At 38.6% G+C, this 14,667-nt stretch overlaps 1 protein-coding gene across 4 annotated transcripts in view; it reads left to right on the top strand.

Moving 5' to 3' along the window:
* IWS1 (interacts with SUPT6H, CTD assembly factor 1) overlaps nt 1-14,667 on the top strand; it is a 38,605-nt gene that overhangs the window by 9,597 nt on the left and 14,341 nt on the right. For 3 of the 4 annotated variants that reach the window (XR_005531939.1, XM_039253199.1, XM_039253201.1), the window contains exons 3-5: nt 7,930-9,079; nt 10,688-10,880; nt 11,409-11,466. Coding sequence is in view for 3 of the 4 variants with exons in the window: in XM_039253199.1 (XP_039109130.1) it covers nt 7,930-9,079; nt 10,688-10,880; nt 11,409-11,466 (1,401 nt within the window). In the remaining variant the exon portion in view is untranslated. The remainder of the gene's footprint in view (nt 1-7,929; nt 9,080-10,687; nt 10,881-11,408; nt 11,467-14,667) is intronic. The other variant, XM_039253200.1, reaches the window with a different exon arrangement.

Here is a 14,667-nt window from a genome sequence, read left to right as displayed (position 1 = left end):
TAAAGCAGGCTCTAGGCTATCAGCATAGAGCCCTGGGGGGGCTCAAACTCACGAACCGTGAGATCATGACCTGAGCTGAAGTCAGTTGCTTACACAACTGAGCCACCCAGGCACCCTGGTAGTCTATTTTTTGAGGAACCACCATACTGTTTTCCATAGTGGCTCCACCAACTAATGTTCCCACCAAGAATACACGAGTGTTCTTTTTTCTCCACGTTCTTTCCAGCACTTGTTATATCTTGTGTTTTTATGGCATTCATTGTGATAGGTGTGAAGTGATATGTCATTGCGGTTTTGATGTGTATTTCCTTGATGATGAGTGATGTTGAGCTCCTTTTCATGTACCTGTTGATCATTTGTATGTCTTCTTCAGCTCTTCTGCCTATTTTTTAATTGGATTGGGTATTTTTTGCTGTTGAGTTGTGTCAATTCTTTGTATATATCAGATATATGGTTTTTTAAGTAGGCTCTATCCCCAATATGGGGTTGAACTCAACGACACCAAGATCAAGAGTTGATGCCAGGTACCCTTCAGATAGATATATGTTTTGCATGTATTTTATTCATTTCCTTAGGTTGTCTTTTCGTTTTGTTGATAATTTCCTTTGTTATGTAGAAGCTTCTTGGTTTGATGTAGTCCCACTTGTTTATTGTTGCTCTTGGTGTCAAATCCAGAAAATCATCACAAAGGCTGATGTCAAGGAGCTTATTCTGTATTTTTTTCTCTAGGAGCTTTATGGGCTCCAATCTTAAATTTAAGTCTTAAGTTCATTTTAAATTGAAATTTATGTAAGGGGTTCATTTTTATTCTTTTACATGTGGCTGTCCAGTTTTCCCAGCATCATTTTGTTGATTAGTTTTAACAGTTTTTTGGTGGTGGTCTGTGACAGTTTTGCTTCTTCCTTTCTGATTTGGATGCCTTTTATTTCTTTATCTTGCCTAATTGCTGTGGCTAGGATTTCCACCACTGTGTGGAATAAAAGTGTTGAGAATGGGCATCCTTGTCTTGTTCCTGATCTTAGAAGAAATGCTTTCAGCTTTTCTCATTGAGTATGATGTCATTTGTGGGCCTGTCATATATGGCATTTATTTTGTTGAGGTATGTTCTCTCTTTAGTAGTTTGTTGAGAGTTTTTATCATAAGTGGATGTTGGATGTTGTCAAATAGTTTTTCTGCAATATTGAGATGGTCATATAATTTTTAGCCTTGATTTTGTTAATGTGGTGTAGTGTGTTGATTGATTTGTTGAACTATCCTTGCATGGCTAGAATAAATACCATTTGGTGATGGTGAAAGTTCAATTTGATTTACTAATGTTTTGTTAAGGATCTTTGCACCTGTGTTCATCAGGAATATGGGCCAGTAATTTTCTTCTCCATAGTATCTTTGTCTGGCTTTGGCATCAGGGTAATGCTTGCCTCATAAAATGAGTTTGGAAGTGTTCCCTCAACTTCCTCTTCTCCTTTTTAGAAGAGTTTGAGAAGGTACGTATTCCTCTTTAAGTGTTTGATAGAATTCAGTTGTGACTTACTAACATCTTTTTGATTAGGCTCCTAAAAGTGTTATTAACATCAGTGGAATTTTCATCAAGTATATTTGTTCTTTGAATTTTTTTTTTTTTTAACATTTATTTATTTAGAGAGAGAGAGCAAGCAGGGGAGGGACAGAGAGAGAGGGAGACACAGAATCTGAAGCAGACTCCAGGCTCTAAGCTATCAGCACAGAGCCTGACGTGGGGCTCAAACTCACAAACTGAGATTATGAAGTCGGATGCTTAACTGACTGAGCCACTCAAGTGCCCCTGTTCTTTGTAGAGCACTTTGAAAATTCAAAATCTTCACTCACCTTTTGTGCTCCAGCAGATAGCATAAAGGGGAAAGTTAAAAAACATGGGGCACCTGGGTGGCTTAGTCGCTTAAGCGTCCGACTTTCGCTTAGGTCATGGTCTCGCGGTTCATGGGTTCGAGCCCCACCCACATCGGGCTCTGTGCTGACTGCCAGCTCAGAGTCTGGAGCCTGTTTCAGTCTGTGACTCCCTCTCTCTCTGACCCTCCGCTGCTCACGCTGTCTCTCTCTCTCTCTCTCTTAGAAAAAAAAAAAAAAACTTAACAAAACAAAACCCTCTTGAACAGTTAACACCAAAATCACAATTTTTAATAGAGAAATTTGAGTACAAATGTGACCTAGCTATAACTAGTTGCCAGTTCTAACTTTTGTTGTTTTACTTGAATATTCTCTTGGACAGCATGAAATTAGCTTTGTTGCTTATAGTCAGCTGGTTTCTGTCCCATGAAAAATACATTGAAGAAAATGTGTATTTTAATATCCAGAAACCTACAGATTTCATCTGTGTAGAAAGGTAGAAGAGGGTCACACACACAAAAGTAATATGTGGGGCTATTGAAGAAATTTGAAATTGGAGCCTAGCTTCTCATTGTTTTCTAACTGTAGGCAAACAATAGTGGGCCCATATCTGCCTACTGTTGAATTTTGGGGACAGCCTCATTAGCCCAGTCTCACTTTGAATTGAGTAAAAATGGCAGTGTGCTATTGTTCGGATCCTTCCACAAAGAAGTTGTGTTAGTATAGGAAAAGCATTCCTATAAGGAGTACATCGGAGCAGTTAGAAGATTCTTTTTGGCCATTGCTGTCCTTGTTTACCTTGTTTTCTTACCAGTTCTTAGATTCCATCAATACTTTCCTTTCCTTGTGTTAGGTCAAGGCTTTGTCATTGAGTCTCCCAAATTGAGGAGAAAAACATTATTTTGTGTTGGTTCTTTTCTGTTAAGCACTATCTTAGGGGGTTTGTTTCATTTTGGTGAACTTGAGTGTCTTGTGGATACTGAAGGTAAAAGATACATTTTTCTTTTTAAAAAATGGTCTCTGCTCTTAAGGTCAGTGTGTGATAAAGATAATTGTGTAAACATCACCTTTCATTGAGGTAAAGGTAGAAGTAGTTACGGGGTTATGAAGGAAGGAATGGCTCATTTCAGATGGAGTGTTTGAGCTGAGTCTTCAAGGGTAAATGTTTTATAATCGGATAATAATAAGGTATTTTGATATGAATGGCTAATAGCATTTATTAGAGTGTTTAGAGGCACCGAGCTAACTATTTTTCATACTTTTGATCCTCAAAATAGCTCTCTTAGTATAGATACTGCCCTTAACTCCATCAGATCAAGAACAATGAGGCTTTGAGAAGTTAAGAAAATTTCCCTGGAGGACAGAGTAGAAAATGACCAAGCTAGGGTTGGACCCCAGATTTTTTGACTCTAGAGAGGCTTCAGGAAGAGGCTATTTTTTCCTGGTTTTAAGGTATGGTAAGGACAACATGGGGGAAAATATCCGAGGCAAAGGGAACAGCTTTTGTAAAGACATGAAGGTAAAAGTAGTGAAGTTAGTAGTTACGTGTGCCTATGGTAGAATTTTAACGAACATTTAGAATCACTGGGATTAGATGTCAAAATGCAGATTCTTTGGCCTCTTCTTCAGACTTACTGGATTAATATCTGGAGGTGAGAAGCACAAAAATCTGTATGTTTTTCACCGAAGCTCCCAAATGATTCTTTCATACCGTAAAGTTTGGGAGCTGCTGGTGCAGTTGGTTGATGTTGGAGAGAGGGCAGAGATGAGCCCGGAGAGGGAGGCAGGGGTAGGAGGTTGTTGCTTCATCATCATGGACTTTTAAGCTTTGTATACAATTTGCTTTTTCCACTTCTCATGAGGAGTGCTTTTGTTTTTGATTATCTGATTCTAAGGTCAACCAGCTTTTGACAGACAAAGGATGCTGGTGTGTAGTGTCATTTTATTATAATGCTAGCTGTAAAATTGGAGTTTCTCAAAGTCAAAGCCTTGCATTACTCCAGGAGCTACACTAGAGCCACAGCATTGTGTAATTTTATTGCTGGATTTCTTAGTTTTTTTTTCATACACTAATGAAGATGATATATATTGACAGACTTCAAGATGGGGATTTCAGATCCGTCTTCTGGAACTAAGGTTTTGAAAACCTCCTCTAGAAATTTCCTCATAAAATTTTACTGTGTGACTTAGTGTTGAACGTTTTACCACTTTATATTGGTAGGTTAGTATGCATGTTCAGCAGTTTCGTGTGACTCTTTTAATGGATAAGAAAAACAAGTATCGTCAGTTTGATTCTTTATAAGGATTTCTATTTAACATTTATATACTTTGAAATTTACAAATTGATATTTGCTTTGTGGCAGTTTTATTATTTAGTTTGTAATTTTAAAATATTAACTGTCTCTATATTGGAGTATTGTGGCCTTAGTCCATAAGGAGTGTGGTTACTATTTGTATGCTGACACAAACGACCACATCATTTGTTATGGGTAACCAGTAGTTACTTGGATCTGCAATGTGAACGATTGTAAGAGGGAGGTATTAGGTATTATAGACATTTCTAAAGCTTCTGAGAAACCTCACAGTGGTCAATTTCTCTGACAGTTAACAATTAGGGAATTTTTTAAATTATTAAGAGTGGCATTTAAGTGGCAATTTCTCCTATTGATTTGTTATACTCATACCTACCTGACTTTTTAAAGAACTGTATTTTGGATTTTTTAAGTTTGCAACTTTAATTGTTGAAACCAGTCTAAAATTTTTGAATATTTTTGATAACTTTTAAACATAATTATATAATTTCTAATGTATTATTTTCCTAAATCCTGTGATGTCATTGCCTAAGTGAATTCTCTAACTTGAGTCTGTCGATCAGTTTGTTACTGCAGTAATTTTTCACCTTTTTGTCTTTACCATGTTAAACATAGTGAATAGATACCTAGTTTTTATGAAACTCCTTAAAAGTTGATGAGAATTCATGTTTCACAGTCCTTAATGTATGTAATGTCCTTGTCATGGCTGCTTGTTTTAGAATGTATACACTGTGTGTCTGGAAATCCAGGGTAGAGTACAGCAGATAGGTTTGCGGATGACTGTCCAGCTCATGGTATCTCTTCCCTCTCTGGCATTGGCTCCCAATACTGTGTCCCCGCTGCAGCAGTAACCCAGTGAACACTGAGTCACAGCGTCTGATATTGCCATGGCCAATTGGATCAAATGTCCTGGGAGTTTAAAATTTAGATCCCAGACACAGAAATTTAGCGTGGTTGGAGTGAATCATGGTATTGATTGTGCTCTAGCAGAAAAGTCCTCAGGTTCCCTTTTCTCAGGTCTCCGAGCTGCCTTGGTTCCTACCCTGAGTCTTTAGTCACTTCCACTTACATTCTGGGAATATTGTTCTGTTGTTCTTTTCTCTGAAGATAGCCAGAGATGGTTTCTGTTGTTTACAGTGGAAATAAATTGAGTCACACACACAAATATACTGTTAGAATTCTGTCATGGGTATGTCATGACATGGAAAGCATTTCAAAAGCCTCATATTTTTCCCTTTTGCCCCCTGCTTTAGTGGTCTCTTCTGGTGCCTGTATGTCTCGCCTTCAGTAAGCTCATTAATTTTTTTTTTTTTTTAACTCTGTCATCACCAACTAGTTGCAAATACCTGTTGTCTGCATACCTTTTAAAGCCCAGTCTCCTATAGCTCATTTCCTGTAGGCTTTCAAAGTGTCATGCAGACCTTCATGACACTATATATTACTTTATGTTATGATATATTTGGCTGGCTCGTTAGAAAGCAGCTTCTTGGATCAGGCACTGAGACATGTTCATCCTTGACTCCTAGCACCTTTGCACGTAGTTAATTATTCCTCACTTTAAATTATAGTCGGGCCCTTGAACAACCTGGGTTTAAAATGTGTGTGGAACCACTGTGTGTGTGTGTGTGTGTGTGTGTGTTTTAATTTTTTTTAATGTTTATTTACTTTTGAGAGAGAGAGACAGACGCATGAGCGAGGAAGGGGCAGAGATAAAGGGAGACACAGAATCTCAAGCAGGCTTCAGGCTCTGAGCTGTCAGCACAGAGCCCAGTGTGGGGTCGAACTCATGGACCACAAGATCATGACCTAAGCTGAAGTCGGATGCTTAACCACCTGAGCCATCCAGGCGCCCCCTATGTGTTGTGTTTGTTTTTTAATAAATATAGTTGTTTAAATGTTATTTTCTCTCTTACGATTTTCTTTAGTTAGACTTCACGCCTAGTGCAGAGCCCACTGCTTGGTTTGAACTCAAGACTCTGAGATCAAGACCCAAGGTGACTGAGATCAAGAGTCAGATACTTAACTGACTGAGCCACCCAGGCGCCCCCTTAGATTTTCTTTAACAGCACTTTTCTCTAGCTTACTTTATTGTAAGAAATAGTATAAAAAATATACAACATACTTAATACGTGTTAATTGACAGTATGTTATTAGTAAGGCTTCCAGTCAGCAGTAGGCTAATTAGTACTTAATTTTGGGGAAGTCAGTAGTTACACACAATTTTCAGCTGTGTGGGGGGTCAGCGCTGCTTATGTTGCCCTCCCATGTTGTTCCAGGAGCAGATGTATTCCCATTTGGTGTATCTGTACCAGAATCCATTCTGTGCTCTGACGATACCTCAGTGAGGAAAACAGGTCAAACATGCCTGCCTTCCTAGGTCTTAAATTCTAAATTGTATTTTCATAGTTAAAGACCATTAAGATAGTTTTTCAAGTAAACTTTTAGCAGTGTGTGGGGTATTGCACTGCACTACAAGAGTCTGTGCTACTTTTCCTGTCCTTATATCACGTTTAATAAATAAACACCAGTTTTCGTGGGATAATAGGGTGTATGGCCGAGAAGGAATCCAGTGCTGTGCTGCTTGCCCAGTGCTAAAGACAAATGCCTATAGGAAATTTGAAAAGTTTATTATTTTAGAAAGTTTCCTGAACATGTTTTATTTGAATAAATATGTTTAGCGGTTACTGTTTCCTTGGAAAGCTGTGCTGTCAAGGTAGTACTAAAATATGGACAGAAAAAAAGAACCGTAAACTTTGGCTTCAAAGCTTGTTGTATAATGTTTTGTAGTTGTACAAAGCATACTTTAAATGATCTGGAGGCAGGTTAAAGGATGGGTTTTATAAAGACTTTTTCATGCCATTTATCTTGTCCCTGAATTATTTCATAGCATGCTGGCGGGCATAAACCTTATTAAAAATTCTTTCCTCCTTGAAAACTAATCTGTCATAATTTCAGGTAATGTCAATCACATAAAGAGAAATATCTGGCTCAGAACATTTTTAATGGGGAAAAGTCACAGAAATACTTTGACTTTTTAAACCAGAATATTAATCACCATGTTATTGAAAGTTCAAATACTAAATGGGAAAAGATTCCCCTGCTCCCAGTTACTAGTATTTTGGTATATATGTAATTTTATATATTGTTCTCTGCATTTGAAAAAAACGTAGCTCTAATATATGTATATCAAATTCATACTCTTTGTTCTCAGATTACTTCACTTAACGTTATGTTACTATAGTTAGATCACGTTTTCCTTAAAACTTAAACTTTTGTACCAGAATTACTAGGTATATGACCCAGACTGCTCCAAGCCTCAGTTTTGTTATTGTGAAAAGTATGGTTGTGCTGAGTGAATGAGAGAGCTGCCTCGTAGTTGGGCTCTTAGTAGGTGCTTAGGTGCTTAGTCGGTGTGAACTGCCTCTCTCCTTGTTTGTTTAGATTCTCCTAGGAGAATGAGCCCTGCATATCATTTGGCCCTCTGAAGTTTCATAGTTCTTTTTCTTACAATAATTTTAACTTTATATAGCCCGAGAATGTTTCTTTTAAAAAGAACTTGGGTACATATTTACTTGTATTTCTGTGAAAAATATATTCTTTAAAGTGGGGTGTTTCTATATAGGTATGGAACAAGAATTTTTTTTTTTGAAGTGTGCATATTTCTATATTTTTAAAAATGTTGAGAAGTTTTAACATTTCACTACTAAACATTTTGTTTTGCACTTTCCTAATTTTTTCACTCTTGATTTTTTAGAATGAACCTAGTGATCGAGAGGATGGCCTCAACAAAAGACATCATGTGACAGATTCTGAGAATGACGAGCCCTCAAATCTTAATGCCAGTGACTCAGAAAGTGAGGAGCTTCAAAGGCAAAAGGACAGTGACTCAGAATCTGAAGAGCATGCAGAGCCTCCTGCTAGTGACTCTGAAAATGAGGACACGAATCAGCATGGGAGCGACTCAGAGAGTGAAGAGACCAGGAAGTTACCTGCCAGTGACTCTGAAAATGAGGAACTTCTTAACGGGCATGCAAGTGATTCAGAAAATGAAGACGTTAGAAAGCACCCTGCCAGTGATTCCGAGATGGAAGAGCTCCCCAAAAGTCCTGCTAGCGACTCTGAAACAGAGGACGCTCTAAAACCGCCAGTCAGTGACTCTGAGAGTGAGGAGCCCCCACAGCACCAAGCCAGTGATTCCGAAAACGAGGAGCTTCCCAAGCCAAGAATTAGTGATTCCGAAAGTGAGGAGCTTCCCAAGCCTCAGGTCAGTGACTCGGAAAGTGAAGAGCCTCAGAGGACTCAGGCCAGCGACTCTGAGAATGAGGAGCTGCCCAAACCCCGTATCAGTGACTCAGAAAGTGAGGACCCACCAAGGCACCAAGCTAGTGACTCTGAAAACGAGGAGCTGCCCAAACCCCGTATCAGTGACTCAGAAAGCGAGGGACCCCCACGGCACCAGGCCAGCGACTCTGAAAATGAGGAGCTTCCCAAACCTCGGATTAGTGACTCAGAAAGTGAAGACCCCCCAAGGAACCAGGCTAGTGATTCAGAAAATGAGGAGCTTCCCAAGCCCCGAGTCAGCGACTCTGAGAGTGAGGAGCCTCAGAAGGGAGCTGCCAGTGATTCCGAAACGGAGGAGGCCTCCAGGCATAAACAGAAGCCAGAGTCGGATGAGGACAGCGAAGGGGAGAATAAGGGAGAGGATACAGAGGTGCAGAATGACTCCTTTCATTCAGAGAGCCATATAGACAGAAAAAGGATCCAGAGTTCTGACAGCGAGGAGGAAGAACCCAAGAGGCCGAAAATTGACAGTGATGAAGATGAAGAAAAATTGGGGGAGGAGGAGAAAGTAGCAAAGCGAAAAGCTGCTGTGCTTTCTGATAGTGAAGATGAAGAGAAAGCATGTAAGGAATTATTTACAACTGTTTATGCATAGTTTTAATTACTGTCTGAGCTTATACTGTGAAGCAGAAGCACTGTATATTTCTGAAATGTTAGATTGATATCATCTCATTCAACTTGATATTCTAAAATAACACTAGGACACTAGTTTTGCTTGGTTTTCAGTGGCCGATCTTAGTATTAAATTAGCTTTGAGTTGTTTTAGGAGTATTGGTTAATAACAGTTTTACTGGTTCAAAATAGTAAACTAATGACAGTTTCAATGGGAATATGAAAGACCGTTTTCTGTGGGGAAGAGTACTATTTCACAGAAATCTGTTAATGTGAAAACCCAGCTGTATCCAATTAATCCACTAGATCCCATCTAGATAGTGACTGAGCTGCCATGGGTACCTGTCTTGTTAAAGTCAGATACTTGCCAAATACAAGAAGTTTGTGAGGGACTATATTTAGAGACTCCATGTCTTTTTCTAGTCTTTGCTAGCTGGGCCCTTATTTTCATAGATAGTAGTTTTTACTTAATTACTTTTTAAAAAATGTTTACTTTTGAGAGAGCATGAGCAGGGGAGGGGCAGAGAGAGGGGGAGAGAGAGAATCCAAAGCAGGATCCACACTGTCAGTGCAGAACCTGACGTGGGGCTCAATCTCACAAACTGAAATCATGACCTGAACCGAAATCAAGAGTTGGACCATAACTTACTGAGCCATCCAGGCGCCTCTTGATTACTTTTTTATGAAACTTACTTTTGGGTGGGGAAAAGACATTTCCTTATAACCTGGCAGTTATAGGAGAAGGAAAAAGAGCATAACACATGTGCTAGCCAGTTTACTGGGGGAGATAAATTCCAAACTGGGGGTGCCTGGGTGGCTCAGCCCGCTAAGCGTCTGACTTTGGCTCAGATCATGATCTCATGGTTTGTGGGTTCGAGCCCCGCGTCGGGCTGTGTGCTGACTGCTAGCTCAGAGCCTGGAGCCTATTTCAGATTCTGTATCTCCCTCTCGCTCTGACCTTCCCCTCCTCATGCTCTCTCTCTCAGAAATAAATAAAACATTAAAAAAAAAACAAACAAACTATGTATTAAAAAAAAAAAAAAATTCCACACTGACCAGTGATGATCAGGAAGTATGGAGATTCCACAAAGGAATATCTAAACCTGTCCAGTTCTGCCAACGCTCAGCAAAATAGAAGGGATATGCAGAATTATATCATTCTAGTCTTGTTTCTCTATTCCCCCAAAGGAAAGGTGGCTGTTGATGCCCACTTTTATGTTGACAATTTCATTCTACATCTTCTGGCCACTTTTTCCTAAATGATAACAGATAATCATGAGATGACTATGAATCTTTTTGTATTGTCTTTTTTAATAATGTGTTTAATTTCTACACCCAGCATGGTCCTACAGCTCATAACTCTGGGGTCAAGAGTCTCATGCTGCTCCGACTGAGCCAGCCAGGTGCCCCTAGTTACTTTTCTTCTTAATTATTATTTGTTTGTTAGGAGCCCTTTGATTTTTGGCTGAGTGTTGCCATTTTAAAGCACTTGTTATTAGTAATACCATGACCATGACAAATAAGATTAATGATACTTTGTTTGGACTTTTTTCTGACAGCAGCAAAGAAGAGTCGGGTTGTCTCTGATGCAGATGACTCTGACAGTGATGTTATGTCAGACAAATCCGGCAAAAGAGAGAAGCCTCTAGCCTCTGACAGTGAAGAGGAAGTAGGAAAAGAAGAATTGTCTGATAAGAAAAATGAAGAGAAGGATCTGTTTGGGAGTGATAGTGAGTCGGGGAATGAAGAAGAGTAAGTGACAGCATAACGTGAGTCTTCAAAGGTTCATATGAGGTGGTAGAGAGGGGTTTGTCTCTTAAGGTTTTTAAACTTGTATTAAAATTTTGTGTTGGGAGGTAGTACAGTATATCCTGCCTGATCACTGACTTTGGGGGAGCCAGGAGTTCAGTTCCCCAACTATTGCTGTGTGCTATAACATGGATGAATCTCAGAGTACCAAGTGAAAGAAAAAGAGGGCATGTCTGATTCCACTTATGTGAAGTTCAAGAGCAGGCAAAATTAGTCTGTGATAATGGAAATCAGAATGGTGGTTGGCTTTAGGATGTTCGTGTAGGGGACGGACTAGAAAGGCCACAAATGAACTTTCTGGGGAGATCAGATTGTTTTGTTAATATGAATGTGTACTTTTCTGAAAATCCACTGAAATGGACACTTAAGATTTCCACATTTTATGATACATAAATTGTACCTTGTTAGAAAAGATTTTGTGGTTCCTGTATAAATGAGAAGAAGAAAGAAAATGATTTCCTTCTCTTCTAGAAATCTTATTGCAGACATATTTGGAGAGTCTGGTGATGAAGAGGAAGAAGAATTTACAGTAAGTATAAAATGGAGATTTCTTCGACTGTGCTATTTTTATTTCTGTGACATTGGTTCCCAAATAGATAATTCCAATAAGTAGAATTAAACAGGTATGTAAAGGCACCTGGGTGGCTCTGTCGGTTGAGGATCTGACTTCAGCTCAGGTCATGATCTTGAGGTTTGTGAGTTAGATCTTCGCGTCAGGCTCATTGCTGTCAGCCTGTCAGTGCAGAGCCCATTTCAGATCCCCTGTGCCCCTCTCTACCCCTCCCCTGCCTGCACTTTCTCAAAAATAAATAAATGTTAAAAACAAACAAGTATGTATTCAGTAGAAAAATCCAGAAGAAAGGATTCAGAAAGTGGAATAAAAGTGTGTACAAAGGCATAGAAGGACGGTAACAGGCAAAATTGGATTAATTGGGAGGAATATGTTAAGAGATGATGGAAGGTACATTGTAATGCTGAAGAGAAGGATTCCCAGTACTTAATGGAAGTTGTGATTCTACCAATGGCAGGCTAGGTAATTTGGACCAACCCTTCTGTGAAGGAAACTAGGCAGAATGTTTAAAAATCTCCTCAGCAGAGGAACAAGGTAGCAAAGAATTACTAAACCAAAAGCTAGCAATAGACAGACTCCTAAACAGGTAAGCTCAGACTGGGTGTCACATGAAAGAGATGCATCACTGGCTTCTACTCCTGAAGCCAAGATACACTGTATGTTAACTAACTTGAGAATAAAAAAATAACAAAAAATAATTTAAAAAATGAACAGTTAAAAAGAGGTAAACTCAGCATTTAAAATGGTTTTTCTGGAATGTTTGCCTGTTCAGGCCTGGAAGCTGGTCATGTTTTAAAAAGAATTTTTTTTAATGTTTATTCATTTTTGAGAGACAGAGAGAGTGGGAGAGGCAGAAAGAGAAGGAGACACAGTATCTGAAACAGGCTCCAGGCTCTGAGCTAGCTGTCAGCACAGAGCCCAATGTGGGGCTTGAACTCATGAACCTCAAGATCATGATTTGAGCCGAAGTCAGCGTTTAACCAACTGAGCCAGCCATCCAGGCGCCCTGAGGTTGGTCATATTTTTGACAGTCGCAGGGCTCAAGAAACAATATTTGGAGGTCAGGGCCTGCTAAGATTAGGAGACCCTTGAAAACCTCATGCTCTGAATTGGGACTTCTCGGGTTAAGGGTGAAATGGAAGTAATACAGTCTTTGCTCAGATTTTGGCCAGCTTTAAGTCTTCTAGCAATCTAAGGAACCTTATTCTCAGAGATTTGATCACACTGTTTCTTATCTCTTGCCTAATGCTCTCAGACGCCTGACATATGTAAATAAATCCCTTCAGGACAAAGGTAGCATCATCACAGGCCTCAGATTATTTCTGTAGTTTATTAGATACACAGTGTGGTACCTAATTGTCAATAATGTTACAGAGAAACAATGGTGACATTAGACAATACAAATAGACCTAGAGGTTCTAGATAATAGGAATTTTAGATGTTCCTTAAAAAAAAAAAAAAAAAAAAAACTCTTCAGGGAGATAAAAGGTAAGAAATTTTGTCAGCAAAACAGTGAGAACTGAGTAGAAATTCTGAAACTATAAAATTATAGTAACTGAAATTAATTCTTTGGATAAGTTTAACAATAGCTTAGACTTAATTCGAAAAGAAAATGAGTGAACTGGATGCATGATAGGTTAGAAGGAGCTATTTAGAATGAAGAATTGAGATATGTAAATGAATAAAATGTAAATTATACATGAGGAGGTTAACATAGGTTGAATCTCAGGAGAGGAAAAGAATTTACATAGCAGAAGCAGTAAAGAAATGATGTGTAAAGCTAGAAGTTGTCAAATTATGAGCAGGATAAATGCAACAATACAATGAAATCTACACCTAAATAGTCATAGTAAAATTGCAAGAAACCAAAGAAGATAGGAAAATATCAAAAGTAGCCAGAGAAAATATTACATTCAGAGAGGCAAAGATTAGACTATAACAGGTGACTTCTTAATATAAACTGTAGAATCCAATAATTTCAAACTTAGTGTTCTGTCATAGTCAGCAAAATTATTTGTCCGGAATGAAGATTCCCTCCTAATTCATCTTACCAGTATACCAACTGAAGGAGATACTAAGGGGAGAAAATCTTAGGTGGAAGGTCAGGGATTCAGGGAATATGTGGGTAAATCTAAATAAGTATTGATGTGGGGCGCCTGGGTGGCTTAGTCGGTTAAGCGTCCGACTTTCGCTTAGGTCATGATCTCGCGGTTCGTGGGTTCGAGCCCCGCGTCGGGCTCTGTGCTGACTGCCAGCTCGGAGCCTGGAGCCTGTTTCAGTCTGTGACTCCCTCTCTCTCTGACCCTCCCCTGCTCACGCTGTCTCTCTCTCTCTCCTAGAAATAAATAAAACATAAAATAAATAAATAAATAAGTATTGATGTTACAAAAAAAAAAAAGTCCTGTCTGGTGTGGATTAAAATAATGTAAAATTAAAAACCTGTGACAGCAGTAACAGGTTGGGAATGGACATGGTCTTTGCAGATGTGTAAAAGAACATTAGTAGACTTTGCAGTGTAAACTCGGAAGCGACCACTGAGAAGACTAATAGAATGCATAGCCTCCAACCTAAGGGAGAAAAGATGGAATAATAAAAGCTAATCCAAAAGAAGGCAAGAGGAAAAAAAAAAAAAAAAGTATAGAACGGGACAATTGGAAAGTAGTATATAGTAAAGGTTGCAGATTTAGGCTTTGATAATATCTCCCATTACATTAAGTTGAAATGTGTCAAATGTTCCAATTAAAGCATAGAGATGGTCAGACTGGATTTTAAAAAATAACTATATACTCATTTCAAGATTCATCTGAAACAAGATAAAAGTTGAAAATAAAAGGATGGAAAAAGATACTCTGAACACTAATCAAAAGAAAACTGGCATAGCATATGGATATCAGATAGAGAATTTGAGGTAGAAAAACATATGAGATAAAGAGGGTCACTTTATAATGATGAAAAGGTTTTAAAATTGTATATATATAGTACCAAGGTTGAAATGTATATACAGAACAAAAGTTGACAACTGCAAAGAGAAGTACACAAATCTGTTTTATGAGTAGACTATAGAATCTATAAAGAAAAGACTGACCATAAAAATAAAATATTATGCCTGGAAAACATTATGGTAAGTTTTCAGTCTAGATATTGGCACATATTTATGTT

This window comes from Hyaena hyaena, unplaced genomic scaffold (genome assembly GCF_003009895.1).
Source record: "Hyaena hyaena isolate Hyena2069 unplaced genomic scaffold, ASM300989v1 scaffold_441, whole genome shotgun sequence".
In the NCBI taxonomy this organism is placed as follows: Eukaryota; Metazoa; Chordata; class Mammalia; order Carnivora; family Hyaenidae; genus Hyaena; species Hyaena hyaena.
The sequence above is the reverse complement of the archived record's forward strand: the minus strand, read 5'-3'. Positions and strand labels throughout refer to the sequence as shown.